The 14,342-nt window shown below is 61.5% G+C and overlaps 1 protein-coding gene across 1 annotated transcript; it reads left to right on the top strand.

Moving 5' to 3' along the window:
- The first annotated feature begins 3,178 nt into the window (after positions 1–3,178).
- Positions 3,179–13,692, top strand: F7 (coagulation factor VII). The gene is given in 8 exon segments (NM_001082679.1): positions 3,179–3,265; positions 4,869–5,029; positions 9,643–9,667; positions 9,745–9,858; positions 11,022–11,162; positions 11,897–12,006; positions 12,416–12,539; positions 12,845–13,692. Coding segments are annotated over 8 exon segments (1,335 nt in total). The 5' UTR covers positions 3,179–3,198; the 3' UTR covers positions 13,438–13,692.
- Positions 13,693–14,342: the final 650 nt, after the last annotated feature.

Raw genomic sequence — 14,342 nt, 5'->3', positions numbered from 1 at the left:
GTGCATTCTTACTGAGTAAATGTGTCCCAGCAATGCAATATGGCCCAGTATCAGAAAAGGAGCGCCACGTTGGGCACTGTGACAAACATCCGCAGTGTAACAGATGCAAAACCCCCAAGCTTTATTCAACATTCATTTATTAGGTTCAGCCAAGTAGGAGGAGGAGGAAACTCTCTATCCTGATGCTGTACACCTAACAAAATCTCCCAGCCCCAGCTCAGAGCCCCTTGCTGAGGGCAGAACGGTGCAGGGGCACCGAGAGCTACCCAGGGGACCAGAGTGTGGGCAGCACAGCATGAGAGCAATGGTGAGAACTTGCAGTGGCTGCAGGGCGCACCCTCCAGCCAGCCCACAAGACGTCACTAGCAGCCCAGCCGTGACCACGGCACAACACACGAACACAACAGAGTTTGCACACGACGCTAGGAAACCTAACTGAAGGTTATAAAAAGAAGCCCAAAATCAGGGCAGGTGTTTGGCCTAGCAGCTAAGATGCCTGCACCCCGCACTGGCAGGCCTGGGTTCGAGTCCCCGCTGTGCTCCTGACTCCAGCTTCCTGCTAATGCAGACCCTGGGAGGCAGCAGCAGAGCTGCGCTGAGACCCCAGCTCCTGGCTTCAGCCCCGGCCCAGCCCCGGCCATCGTGGGCATCTGAGCAGTGAACCAGCTGACAGACGATTCCCTCTCTCTCCTGCCCTTGTGAATAAAAAAGAGCAAGTCACCAAAATGGCAGGTCTCCCCTAAACCGACGTTTAATGAGTTCTTGTGGGATCAGGAAGCTGGTTTAGTGTGCGTGGAGGAATAACTGTCTCAGTGTAGCCATGAGGCTTCAGCAGTAGGAGGGACAGCACGAGGGGAGCTTGCCCAGCCAGCTGTGGGTTGGCTGCAAAGCTGCAGTCGGCAACCACAGGACTCCCCACGGCTGTGTGTGCACAGGACCAGTGGGGCAGCCAGATCAACCGTGAGCTCAGGGAGCCGCCCACGAGGCCGGCTCAGCCCCTTTCCTGTGGGCACGTGATGAATTATGTCTCTCAACTGGAAACAGGATTACAGGAGGGACCAGGCTAACCTTGTCAGCTGGGGAAAGGAGGTTTACAAAAGACCAAGAACGCTGTGCTCACCGGATGGGCAAAGAGAAAAAGACGCATAAATCTGAGTCCATCGCATGATGAATTTCTCTTCACCCACAGCCTCGGGGGCCAGGTGAGAAGCAGGACAAGTGCTCGGGGGGTTCTCTGCGCCTCCAGCTGAGCACTGGGCGCACTGGGCAGCCCTGAGCCCAGGGTCAGGCCAACCCCATGGGGTTGCAGAAGTCTGAGTGGTGTCTGTGAGTGTGGCTTGCACGTGAACAAGTGCCATGTGCAGATGGACAGTGTGCACACACAATGAGGTGTGTGGAGGTGTGTGAGTGTGGCATGTGCACAGAGCGGTGTCTGCAAGTAACAGGTGTGACTGTGGCACAGGGCTCCGCCGCTGTGCATCACACACACACTGAGCAACTCACCTGTGCAGCCACCACGACGGTGTGTCCAGACACGTGGTGCCAGGAACAAGCTGCTGAGACCCACACACAGCTCACCAGGAGCCACAGCCACGGGGCTCCAGAGCGACCCCTGGTGGCTGCGTGTGGCTGAGGCCATGGCCCGCCTGCAGCTCTGGAAGGGAGGTCAGGAGGCCAGAGCCTTTCACGCCCTGGGTACAGGGAGAGCAGCCACAGGTGAGCAGTGGCCCCCACGGGCTGCCCAGAAAGGCGGAGGACGCTCGGCCTGAGCCCCACAGGAGGAACTGAGAGCAGCCAAGCCTACCTCCAGCCGGGGGTGAGGGCCGGGTGCTGCCCCTTCTCCCCACTGCTGTCACTCAGGGAGCGCAGCGGGGCGACATCAAGCGCGAGACGGCTTTGAGGGTGGCCCAGACTGATGGGAAAGCGGGGTGACGGGGGGGGGGGAGATGGATCCGCTGGTTCACTCCCCACATGGCTGCCACGGCCAGGCCTGGGCCAGGCTGAAGCCAGGAGCCTGGAACCCCAGCCAGGTGTCTCCTGTGGGTGCAGGGACCCGAGCACTCGCCGCATCCTCCGCTGTTTCCCAGGCACATTAGCCGGGAGCCGGATGGGAAGGAGGGCAGCCGGGGTCAGACCAGCGCTCTGAGAGGGGGCGTCCCCAGCCAGAGCTAGACCTGCGCATGACCGCCCTGAGCTGCTCCGAAGTCCGCATCGCTGCAGGAGCTGAGAGCTCCTGCGGCTGCTCCCGGCCCACGGTCAGCAGCTGGACCTCACCGCCAGGCAGGGGCCTGAGCTCAGCCGAGGCCCAGCAGCTCCAGCCAGCTGTGGCAGGAGCTGAGGCAGGGCCAGGGCCACCCCTCCTGGGAGGGACATTTACTGCGGGAACATCGACCCCTGGTGTTGTACCAGATGGTTCCAATTCTTTTTTTCTTTTCTTTTTTTTTTTTTTTTTTTTTGACAGGCAGAGTTAGACAGTGAGTGAGAGAGAGAGAGAGAGAGAGAGAGAGAGAGAGAGAGAGAAAGGTCTTCCTTCCGTTGGTTCACCCCCCAAATGGCTGCTATGGCCGGCGCACTGCACCGATCCGAAGTCAGGTGCCAGGTGCTTCCTCCTGGTCTCCCATGCGAGTGCAGGGCCCAAGCACTTGGGCCACCCTCCACTGCACTCCTGGGACACAGCAGAGAGCTGGCCTGGAAGAGGAGCAACCGGGACAGAACCCGGCGCCCCGACCAGGGCTAGAACCCGGGGTGCCGGCGCCGCAGGCGGAAGATTAGCCTAGTGAGCCGCGGCGCTGGCCCAGATGGTTCCAATTCTAACATGGGACGTCCACCTCCTGAGAAACCCCCAGCCTCCAGGCAGCCCGGGGTGGGCAGCCAGCCTCACTGTGGCCGCCTGGGCACAGTGCCATCCGCCATGCGAACAAAGGACGCGCAGCCAGCAGGGGCCCCAGCCTGGCCGCCCAGGCCTCCCCACACACTCCCTGGCTGCACACACGGCCGACCCCGGGGAGCGCAGCTGCTCTGGGAGTGATTTTCACCCACATCTGAACTCTTGCTGAGGCTGCCTCTGCTCCGCCAGGCCAGCCAGGGAATCCAGGCCACCTCCAGCTGCCCTCCCCCTCCCCTCTGCCGCTACCACCGAGAACTTTGTCCACTGTCCCCTGCTGAGAGTCAACAGGCAGGTGGCAGAGGCGACTCATCATGGCGCCCCAGGCCCGCGGGCTGGGCCTCTGCTCCCTTCTCGCGCTCCAAGCGTCTCTGGCTGCAGGTAGGTGTGGGGGACGCCTCCCTGCCGACGTGGCCAGGGGGTCAGCCAGGCCGCCCATGAAGGGACTTTCCTCCCCCGACGCTGCGGGTGTCCAGGCCGCAGGAAAGGCTGGTCTTGGCGGGCAGCTCCGGCGTATTACGCAGCATGGGACTTGGGGCTGGCCCCTGTGAGCACCTACCACCCAGTGGGCCAAGTCCAGGGACTCGGGGCGCCCAGAGCATGGGGGAGCCTCACTCTGCTCTCCTGGGCTCCAGGCCAGTTGTGGGGTGAGTGGTCGCTGGGCCACAGCCACACTCCCTTCCCCCACAGGGCATGGAGGTTCACTGCACGGCCACTGGGCCTGCTCCCGGCCACAGCTCTGTGACCACAGCCATGCTCTCTGCGGGGTGTGGAGGCCTCGTGACAGAGCCTAATGAGTGAGTGCACGCACCTGGAGGGTGAGGCACGTAGGCTCTGCTCCAGCCCCACCGTAGCCGCCTCCCTCTCCCCTCCCCTCCCCTCTCTGCACTCAGCACCCGGCTTCCATTCCTGCCACTCCAGGCTGTCCTCCTGACCTCACCAAGAGCTGCCTCAGGCTCCTCCCAGCAGCCCCTGGGCCTCTTAGAGTGGCCCCCCAGGCTCCAGTCACCCCTTCTCAGGCTCACCTGCTGCACTGGTCCTCCCCCAAACACGGCATCATTCCCAGGCCCCCTGTCCCACTGCACCCCGCAGGCCACCTGCTGTCAGCCCTGAGCGCCTGTATCTCCTCAGCAGGGGGCCCTGGGGGGGCTTTCGTGGCCTTGCCTGCACCCTTGGTTGCGACCTTGGCATGATTTTTAGGAATCTGAACTTCTGTCTCCGCCTACACACCTCTGCTATGATACCATGGCTAATGCAGCCGCCATCGCCTTGTTCAGGAGGGATGGGGTTACCTTGCCCGGGCCTCCCTGGGGAACCCGGCCTCCCCAGCCTCCTTATCTGCAGGACGCGGGGAACACTCACTCACCTCCCAGCGACTGCTGGGGTCACCATGACGGGCCAGGAGGGTGCACAGAAGGGGCTCACTTTTGGCAGCAGGGGCTCAGAGGAGGCTGGACCAGGTCTCAAGCCGAGGGGAATCGGGGCGGGGGAGGGCCCAGGAGGAGGGCAGCCGATGCTCAGGGCTGGGGGCTGGCGAGAGCTGGGGCAGGAAGGTCAGGGTGCCCTGGGGCCCCGCAGCTGGGGAGATGGGGAGGGAGGACTGTGCCACCCACCAGCACGGGGCACAGATGAGGGGTTTGGATCCGTATGGTGCCCAGGTGCCAAATAGTATTTCTAAGAGTATGTATGTAGCATGTGCACATCTCACATACCAGAGAAGGGCGGATGTGACACACACTGATTTTCACCCTTTTCACCTGACACCACAGCTTACTCTGAGTGCTGCCACTGGACACCATCACTCGTGGTTTCAGACAACTCTCATCAAAAGCTCTCCCTGGCTGTGTCTGTGCGGCCTCTGAGTATTTCCGCAGCATAAATCCTTAGACGTCACTGGGAACGGGCGGGGACCCTGAGCCGGCTGGGTGGGGAGTGGTCTCTGTGCACCGTGGCAAGCAGGACGTAACTGGTCGCCACTTCACAGTCTTTATAACCCAGGAGGAGGCGCACAGCGTCCTGCGCAGGCAAAGGCGGGCCAATTCTTTCCTGGAGGAGCTGCGGCCGGGCTCGCTGGAGAGGGAGTGCAAGGAAGAGCTGTGCTCCTTCGAGGAGGCGCGGGAGGTCTTCCAGAGCACCGAGAGGACGGTGAGTGTGCCCGCCGCGCTGAGCTGGCGCCAGACTGAGCGAGGCCGTGGGCGAGAGCGTGGGCTGCGTGCTACAGTGTGCCCGCCACGCTGAGCTGGCGCCAGACTGAGCGAGGCCGTGGGCGAGAGCGTGGGCTGCGTGCTACAGTGTGCCCGCCACGCTGAGCTGGCGCCAGACTGAGCGAGGCCGTGGGCGACAGCGTGGGCTGCGTGCTACAGTGTGCCCGCCACGCTGAGCTGGCGCCAGACTGAGCGAGGCCGTGGGCGAGAGCGTGGGCTGCGTGCTATAGTGTGCCCGCCACGCTGAGCTGGCACCAGCCTGAGCCAGGCCGTGGGCGAGAGCGTGGGCTGCGTGCTACAGTGTGCCCGCCGCGCTGAGCTGGCACCAGACTGAGCCAGGCCGTGGGCGACAGCGTGGGCTGCGTGCTCTAGTGTGCCCGCCGCGCTGAGCTGGCACCAGCCTGAGCCAGGCCGTGGGCGAGAGCGTGGGCTGCGTGCTACAGTGTGCCCGCCACGCTGAGCTGGCGCCAGCCTGAGCGAGGCCGTGGGCGAGAGCGTGGGCTGCGTGCTACAGTGTGCCCGCCGCGCTGAGCTGGCGCCAGACTGAGCGAGGCCGTGGGCGACAGCGTGGGCTGCGTGCTCTAGTGTGCCCGCCGTGCTGAGCTGGCGCCAGCCTGAGCCAGGCCGTGGGCGAGAGCGTGGGCTGCGTGCTACAGTGTGCCCGCCGCGCTGAGCTGGCGCCAGACTGAGCGAGGCCGTGGGCGACAGCGTGGGCTGCGTGCTACAGTGTGCCCGCCGCGCTGAGCTGGCGCCAGACTGAGCCAGGCCGTGGGCGAGAGCGTGGGGCTGCGTGCTATCTCAGAGCCCTGGCATGCGAGGTCGCCATATTGGGGTCACTTTGCCCTGAGAATGTCTTCACTTTCCCTTGCAACACAACCCACCTCTCCCAGTGCCCAGGGCACCCTCCAAGGCCCACATGCACCCTGCTGTGTCCACACATGCATGCTAATCTTCATGTCCCACACTGACAGACAGAAAGCACCCTTGACCTGCTCTTGCCTTCCCTTGGAAGTGCCCAAACCCACAAAGGCATGGCGGGACACTGGCCCACAGACCTGTCCCTGCTGGGCCCATGGTGGGCACCCCCTCAGGAGAAACGCTTGTGAGGAACAATGCGTGGGGAACCCTGGCTTCTGCCACGCTTGGGCGGCGACACAGCGGATTCAGGACTTCGGGTCTCACATCTAGGACATGCGTATTGGCGTGTCTTTCATTTTCCTTTCCTTTTACAATCCTCTTTGCTGTCTGGAAGCAATGATGAAGGTGATGCCGAGACAAGGGATTTGGGATCGGGAGGTTGTGCTATGGCCACGAGCTCTGGAGAGACTGGAGCCACGTCAGAGCTTGGAGGGATTTCTGCTGGCCACCTGCGACAGCTGGGTCACGGTCACTGTATCACAGGTTTTTTCAGCACCTGGACTCCTGCACATCTCAAAATGGACAGCTCATGTCGCACTCACAGGACCCACGCCACACACAGAACTTCACCTCACACAGGACCAGAAGGTCACACTCACAGAGCCAAAGCTTCACACCCGCAGGACCAGCATCGCACACAGAGCAACCATCAGCTCCCACTACCAGCAGTCTCACACTCCGGACCAACACCTCACACTCCAACAACCCCACACACTCACATTCAACACCACACACTCCCAGGACCAACTCCTCACACTCCAACAACCCCACACACTCACATTCAACACCACACACTCCCAGGACCAACTCCTCACACTCCAACAACCCCACACACTCACATTCAACACCACACACTCCCAGGACCAACTCCTCACACTCCAACAACCCTACACACTCACATTCAACACCACACACTCCCAGGACCAACACCTCACACTCCAACAACCCCACACACTCACATTCAACACCACACACTCCCAGGACCAACACCTCACATTCCAACAACCCTACACACTCACATTCAACACCTCACACTCCCAGGACCAACACCTCACACTCCAACAACCCCACACACTCACATTCAACACCACACACTCCCAGGACCAACACCTCACATTCCAACAACCCTACACACTCACATTCAACACCACACACTCCCAGGACCAACACCTCACACTCCAACAACCCCACACACTCACATTCAACACCACACACTCCCAGGACCAACTCCTCACACTCCAACAACCCCACACACTCACATTCAACACCACACACTCCCAGGACCAACTCCTCACACTCCAACAACCCCACACACTCCCAGGACCAACTCCTCACACTCCAACAACCCCACACACTCACATTCAACACCACACACTCCCAGGACCAACTCCTCACATTCCAACAACCCTACACACTCACATTCAACACCACACACTCCCAGGGCCAACACCTCACACTCCAACAACCCCACACACTCACATTCAACACCTCACACTCCAACAACCCCACACACTCACATTCAACACCACACACTCCCAGGACCAACTCCTCATACTCCAACAACCCCACACACTCACATTCAACACCACACACTCCCAGGACCAACACCTCACACTCCAACAACCCCACACACTCACATTCAACACCACACACTCCCAGGACCAACTCCTCACACTCCAACAACCCCACACACTCACATTCAACACCACACACTCCCAGGACCAACTCCTCACACTCCAACAACCCCACACACTCCCAGGACCAACTCCTCACACTCCAACAACCCCACACACTCACATTCAACACCTCACACTCCAACAACCCCACACACTCACATTCAACACCACACACTCCCAGGACCAACACCTCACACTCCAACAACCCCACACACTCACATTCAACACCACACACTCCCAGGACCAACTCCTCACATTCCAACAACCCCACACACTCACATTCAACACCACACACTCCCAGGACCAACACCTCACACTCCAACAACCCCACACACTCACATTCAACACCACACACTCCCAGGACCAACTCCTCACACTCCAACAACCCCACACACTCACATTCAACACCACACACTCCCAGGACCAACTCCTCACACTCCAACAACCCCACACACTCCCAGGACCAACTCCTCACACTCCAACAACCCCACACACTCACATTCAACACCTCACACTCCAACAACCCCACACACTCACATTCAACACCTCACACTCCCAGGGCCAACACCTCACACTCCAACAACCCCACACACTCACATTCAACACCTCACACTCCAACAACCCCACACACTCACATTCAACACCACACACTCCCAGGACCAACTCCTCACATTCCAACAACCCTACACACTCACATTCAACACCACACACTCCCAGGACCAACTCCTCACACTCCAACAACCCTACACACTCACATTCAACACCACACACTCCCAGGGCCAACTCCTCACACTCCAACAACCCTACACACTCACATTCAACACCACACACTCCCAGGACCAACTCCTCACACTCCAACAACCCTACACACTCACATTCAACACCACACACTCCCAGGACCAACACCTCACACTCCCAGGACCAACACCTCACACTCCCAGGACCAACACCTCATACTCCCAGGACCATCACCTCACACTCCCAGACCAATACTTCACACTCCCAGTACCAACCCCATGCACTCCCAGAACCAACTCCTCACACTCAGGAACCAACTCCTCATATTCCCAGGATCAGCTCCTCACATTCCCAGAACCAACACCTCACACTCAGGAACCAAAACCTCCCACTCCTGGGACCAATACCTCACACTCCAATAACACTTCATACTCCAGTTCAGTACCTCACACTCAGGACCAACACCTCCCACTCCCAAAACCAACTCCTTACACTCAGGAACCAACACCTCATATTCCCAGGACAAACTCCTCACACTTGCAGGTCAACACCTCACACTCAGGACCAGCACCCCCCACTCCCACAACCGCCTCCCACTCCCAAGACCAACCCCTCCCACTCCCAGACCAACACCTCACTCTCAGGACTAACACCTCATGTTAACGGAACCAACACCTCTAGCTCCCACAAGCAACACCTCATCCTTCCAGAACCAACATCTCCCGCTTACGACCAACACCTCATGCTCTCAGAACTCCTCACACTCAAAGGACCGAGAGCTCATGTGCACAGGATCCACCACACTCCCCCGGAAGTCGGTCTATAGAGAAGTGAGACAGGCAGACCAGAGGCGGTCCTTGCTTGTACTGTTACACCACTTCATTTCCAGCACCTTTTCTCCATTTCACATCCAGAGGAACCGACAGCACACCACGAGTAGCTGTGCTGGAGTTTTAACATCTTGGATCAGTTTTAGCGACGGACCCTCTCATTCACTCTGCTATTACCCGCACTCAGCTGCTTCCTCACGGCAGCACCACGTGCGCGAGACCACCTATCCAGGGATGAGGGGCGCTCAGAGGAGGCAGAGCTCCAAGTTGGGAGGGACACGTCCTGGGGAGGGGCTTAGAGGACAGTGCTGCCTCCACACAAGCAGCCCGCCCCTGGCTGCCTGCACGGTGGCCGCGGGGAGGCGTCTCACACGGCTTTCCCTCTTCCTCAGAAGCAGTTCTGGATCACTTACAATGGTGAGTAGGGGACCAGCGGCGCACCTGCCACCCTCCAGCCCTTCCCCTCCACATGCTGATGCCAACTCGCTCCTCAGATGGGGATCAGTGTGCCTCCAACCCGTGCCAGAACGGAGGCTCCTGTGAGGACCAAATCCAGTCCTACATCTGCTTCTGCCTGGCTGACTTCGAGGGTCGCAACTGTGAGAAAAGTGAGCCTTCCTGCTTGCAGCTTTCACAGAGGGCCCTGAGGACCGGGGGGCTGGGGGGCTGCCCTTGAAGGTCCCGCCACGCTGAGGGCCCTCGGTGGTACACTGTGAAACGCCGATCCTCGGACTGATGGCCCCTTGGGTCCTCCACATAGGAGAGGGCATAGGTGAGCGCCACCTTGTCACTGCCCGGCTCCCAGGCAGGACCGTTTGGTAGATCTAAGAGTGTCTTTCACTTTCCAAATAGTGAATTATTGCAGAGCCTGAGGGCCCCCAGACCACCTTCACATTCAGAAACTCAGCAGGGCTCAACACCCCCCCACCCCGCAAGCTGACCGGGAGACTGACAGACTCACTGCTGACTGCCACACTGCAGACAAGGGCCGGGCCTGAGCCTCCAGAGTCCTTGCCATGGTCACATCAGCCTCTGATTCTCAGACCGCAGTGGCAGCACCTGAAGAATACCCCAACCCGGAAGTCCCCGGGCCTGGCGCCCAGGGTTCTGTCGGGACTCAGTGACGCATGCTTGGCCTCCCTCCAGCCCCCAAGGCCAGCCCAAGGCCTCAGGGAAATGAAGTCCCAGTCGGGCAGGGCGTTCCCAGGCCCCCTGTCTGCCCGGCCACGCCTTTTCCACACTTACACGCTTCAGCGCCAAACACAGCCCACAAAGAGTGAAGAACTCGGGAAGCAGCTTCCACTGCTCACCTGGGCCTGGCGAGCCTTTGCCAGCCCAGGACAGGCCTGCGCCCTGAGCCAGCTCCAGGTGCCCACACAAGCTGTCGGAGCCATGTCCCTCCTCTTCCGCCCCAGCCAAGGCCGGCACTCACAGAACAGGCTCTTCTCTCTGGTCCTCCTGCCAGTGTTCCTCTGGGTCAGGTAGACAGTGTGTCCACAGGGACTCCTGCACTCCCCAAGGCCCTCCCTAATCTCCCACCAGCTGCTTGCCCAGAAGGCACCGCGAGATGGCCTCGCCTCCCCCAAGTGCTGCATGGCTGCAGCTGCACCCTGGGTGGGCACTCAGATGTGTGTCCCACACCTCCAGGCCTCACCCTCTGGGTCCATCCCCAGAGCAGGTGGGTACTGAGCTCACCCTGCTCACAGCCAACAAGGCCAGCTTCTGCCAACCCATGCAGGCCCCTCTCAGCCTGTCCCCTTCCTGTCCCCAGACAAGAACGACCAGCTGATCTGCATGTACGAGAATGGGGGCTGTGAGCAGTACTGCAGCGACCACGTGGGGAGCCAGCGCTCCTGCCGCTGCCACGAGGGCTACACGCTGCTGCCCAATGGGGTGTCCTGCACACCCACAGGTAACAGCACTGGGGCCCTGCCGGGCCGTGGGCCATGTGGCCAGTCACCACCCCTGGCCTGCGACAAGCTCTCTCGCTGGATGAGAGGTGGGGTGGGGACAGGCTTGCCAGCTGAGCATGTGCTGTGCGCCCACCTCCTGCGAGAGGAGGAAGGTGGAGGGCACGAGGCTGCCCGCCTGGGGTGGGCAGCACGGGCTCCCTGGGGGCAGCTCCCTCCCGGGCGTGGGCCCCTCCTAGGGGGCTGCATGGGGCTCCGTCTCCCTCCCAATCCTGACCTGCAGGCTCTGCCAAGGTGCTGCAGCCACATGGCACGGCTGTGTCTGCACAGCTGATTTGGATGGGTGCTTCTAGGAAGATGGGGATTTTCTCCAAACCCACTGCTAACAAATGGGGCTGCGGTTCCAAACGCTAGGGCACCCCCAGCCCTTCCTGGCCCAAGGACATCGCTTGTGATGGCTGCTGTCTGTGGATGTAGCACCACACACCCCGTAGTGAACCCAAGCACATCTGCCTCCCCTCACAGCCTAGCAGAACCCAATTCCAAAAAGGTGGGCCCTCTGCACCTCCAAAACAGCCCCACCTGTCTCCCCACTCAGCAGCACCCAGCACCCGGGCCTCCCTCACGGGCAGCAGGCAGTGCGCACGCCTCCCAGAGGATGGGTGTGTGAACCCCGGGAGCCACGGGCACCTTCATGCCCCGACTCCTCCCCACCTCCTGACTCTTCCCCACGCAGTTGATTACCCATGCGGCAAAGTACCTGCTCTGGAAAAGAGAGGCGCCAGCAACCCCCAGGGCCGGATTGTGGGGGGCAAGGTGTGCCCCAAAGGGGAGTGCCCGTGGCAGGTAAGGAGGCCTCCCTGGCCCTGGGGCCCGCGGAGCCAGGCGCTGCAGCCTCAGCCTCCCCCTGTGGCACCTTCGGGACGAGCGCAGGGGTAGGGAGTGTCAGTCCACCGTGCCAGCGTGGCAGCGCCCTCCCTGCTCTGGGGGCGTGGAGGAGAGAATGGAGCTCGCCCACCAGGGCCCGCGTGGCAGCTTCTGGGGTGGGACCCGGGCCTCGACTCTGCAGAGTCAGAGCGGCAGCTCCCCCCGTGTGTGCACAGCAGGCCCTGACACCATCACCACGGGTGGGCTGGGGCCGGGGCCCCGACTTCAGCCCCGAGCGATGTGCTGGCCAGCCCGCAGTCGCTCTGCACAGGGGGTGTGTGGGGAACCACGGCCATGGCCTGACCCTCGCCTGCCTGCGCTTGCCCAGGCCGCGCTGATGAACGGCAGCACGCTACTGTGTGGGGGTTCCCTACTGGACACCCACTGGGTGGTCTCCGCTGCCCACTGCTTCGACAAACTCAGCAGCCTGAGGAACCTGACCATAGTGCTGGGTAGGTGCCGTCCTTGTCTCCTCCCGACTGGGGACAGCTCCTGGGGGCTGGGGCCCAGGGCTGAGTCTGCCTCTGTGACCACCCTGGGCACAGCCTCCTTTGTGCTCCTGAGACCACCCGAAGACTTCACGAGGTTGCCTCCACCCCTCCCCCCGACCCCGCCACGCTCAAACCAACAGCCCCGAGGAAGAGGGGGCCCCTGGGGCCTCCATGGGCCCTCCCACCCCACAGGTGCCTGAGAGGCTCCACTGGTCGCCCTGTGCCCAGGGCTGCGAGCGCTGACTGCCCGGGCCTCCCCCTCCCAGGCGAGCATGACCTCAGTGAGCACGAGGGGGACGAGCAGGTGCGGCACGTGGCACAGCTCATCATGCCCGACAAGTACGTTCCAGGCAAGACCGACCACGACATCGCTCTGCTGCGCCTGCTGCAGCCCGCGGCCCTCACCAACAACGTGGTGCCCCTCTGTCTGCCCGAGAGGAACTTCTCCGAGAGCACGCTGGCCACCATCCGCTTCTCCCGGGTGAGCGGCTGGGGCCAGCTCCTGTACCGCGGCGCCTTAGCCCGGGAGCTCATGGCCATCGACGTGCCGCGGCTGATGACCCAGGACTGCGTGGAACAGTCTGAGCACAAGCCAGGCTCCCCGGAGGTCACGGGGAACATGTTCTGTGCCGGCTACCTGGACGGCAGCAAGGACGCCTGCAAGGGGGACAGCGGGGGCCCACATGCCACCTCCTACCACGGCACGTGGTACCTGACGGGTGTGGTGAGCTGGGGCGAGGGCTGCGCAGCCGTGGGCCACGTCGGCGTGTACACCAGGGTCTCGCGCTACACTGAGTGGCTGAGCAGGCTCATGCGCTCCAAGCTACACCACGGCATCCAGCGCCACCCGTTCCCCTAGCCCCAGGAGCCTACGTTCCTCTACAGTCTAGGGGTGAGGGGTCTGGCGGAGGGAGGCAGGGAAGGGGAGAGACACTTGCAGACTGATGAAGAGACAGATTTCGGAAGGGGGGGACAGGAAGTTGAGACAGGCCCCAGGGAGCAGGCCCCCAGCGTCCCCCACAGCCCCTCCCGTCTGCGTGGGCTCTGCCTCACTGCCGGAGGGGAAGCGGCCAGCACACGGACACACACATCTTCTGCAGGATGTCATTTAACTTCTGGTTTTTCCTTATATGAGGATTCCATCTTCATCTCAAATAAACCAGAAGCATTATCCATGCGTTTGGTGACTCCCTCCAGGTGCCACAAGTGTGTTTTTTTCATGCAAAAGGGGTGCTGGTGCTCCACACAGTTTGCACCTGCTCCCCACTGCCCACAAAGGCGGAGTCTCCCTGTGCTTCTGTGTGACGCGGCTGCACCACCACGGTCCCCGGCCTCATGGAAACGGACGTTCGGAGCCAGAGGCTGCTGGCTGAAAACCAAAGTGCCGGGATGCTGCTCGAGGCTGAGCCTCCCTAGGCCGTGGGGAGTGGGGCTCTGTCTCCTGGAAAAGCCCTTCTCAGAGGAGCCCAGGGAGCACTGCCCCGGACGCACAGATTCCCAGGTCCTGCTCTCTGCAGCCGTGATGTGCGGGAGGACCCGGCCAGTGCTCCCCTGCAAATGCAGCGCTCCAGGCCACCGCCGGGGAGGCTGTGCAACCAGGAACAGACGTGGGGGCTGGCACAGGTCAGCCTCCCTTACCCCACAACGCCACCCGGCGGTCCTAGATCCATGGCACTGCCAGGCGACCAACAGGTCCTTTACAGTAGCCCAGGGGTGCACAAATGACCGCCCGGGGCCACCCAGGGCCCTGTTTCTGGAGATCAA

Source organism: Oryctolagus cuniculus, chromosome 9 (assembly GCF_051225735.1).
Source record: "Oryctolagus cuniculus isolate XC-2025 breed Fujian yellow rabbit chromosome 9, ASM5122573v1, whole genome shotgun sequence".
In the NCBI taxonomy this organism is placed as follows: Eukaryota; Metazoa; Chordata; class Mammalia; order Lagomorpha; family Leporidae; genus Oryctolagus; species Oryctolagus cuniculus.
The sequence above is the reverse complement of the archived record's forward strand: the minus strand, read 5'-3'. Positions and strand labels throughout refer to the sequence as shown.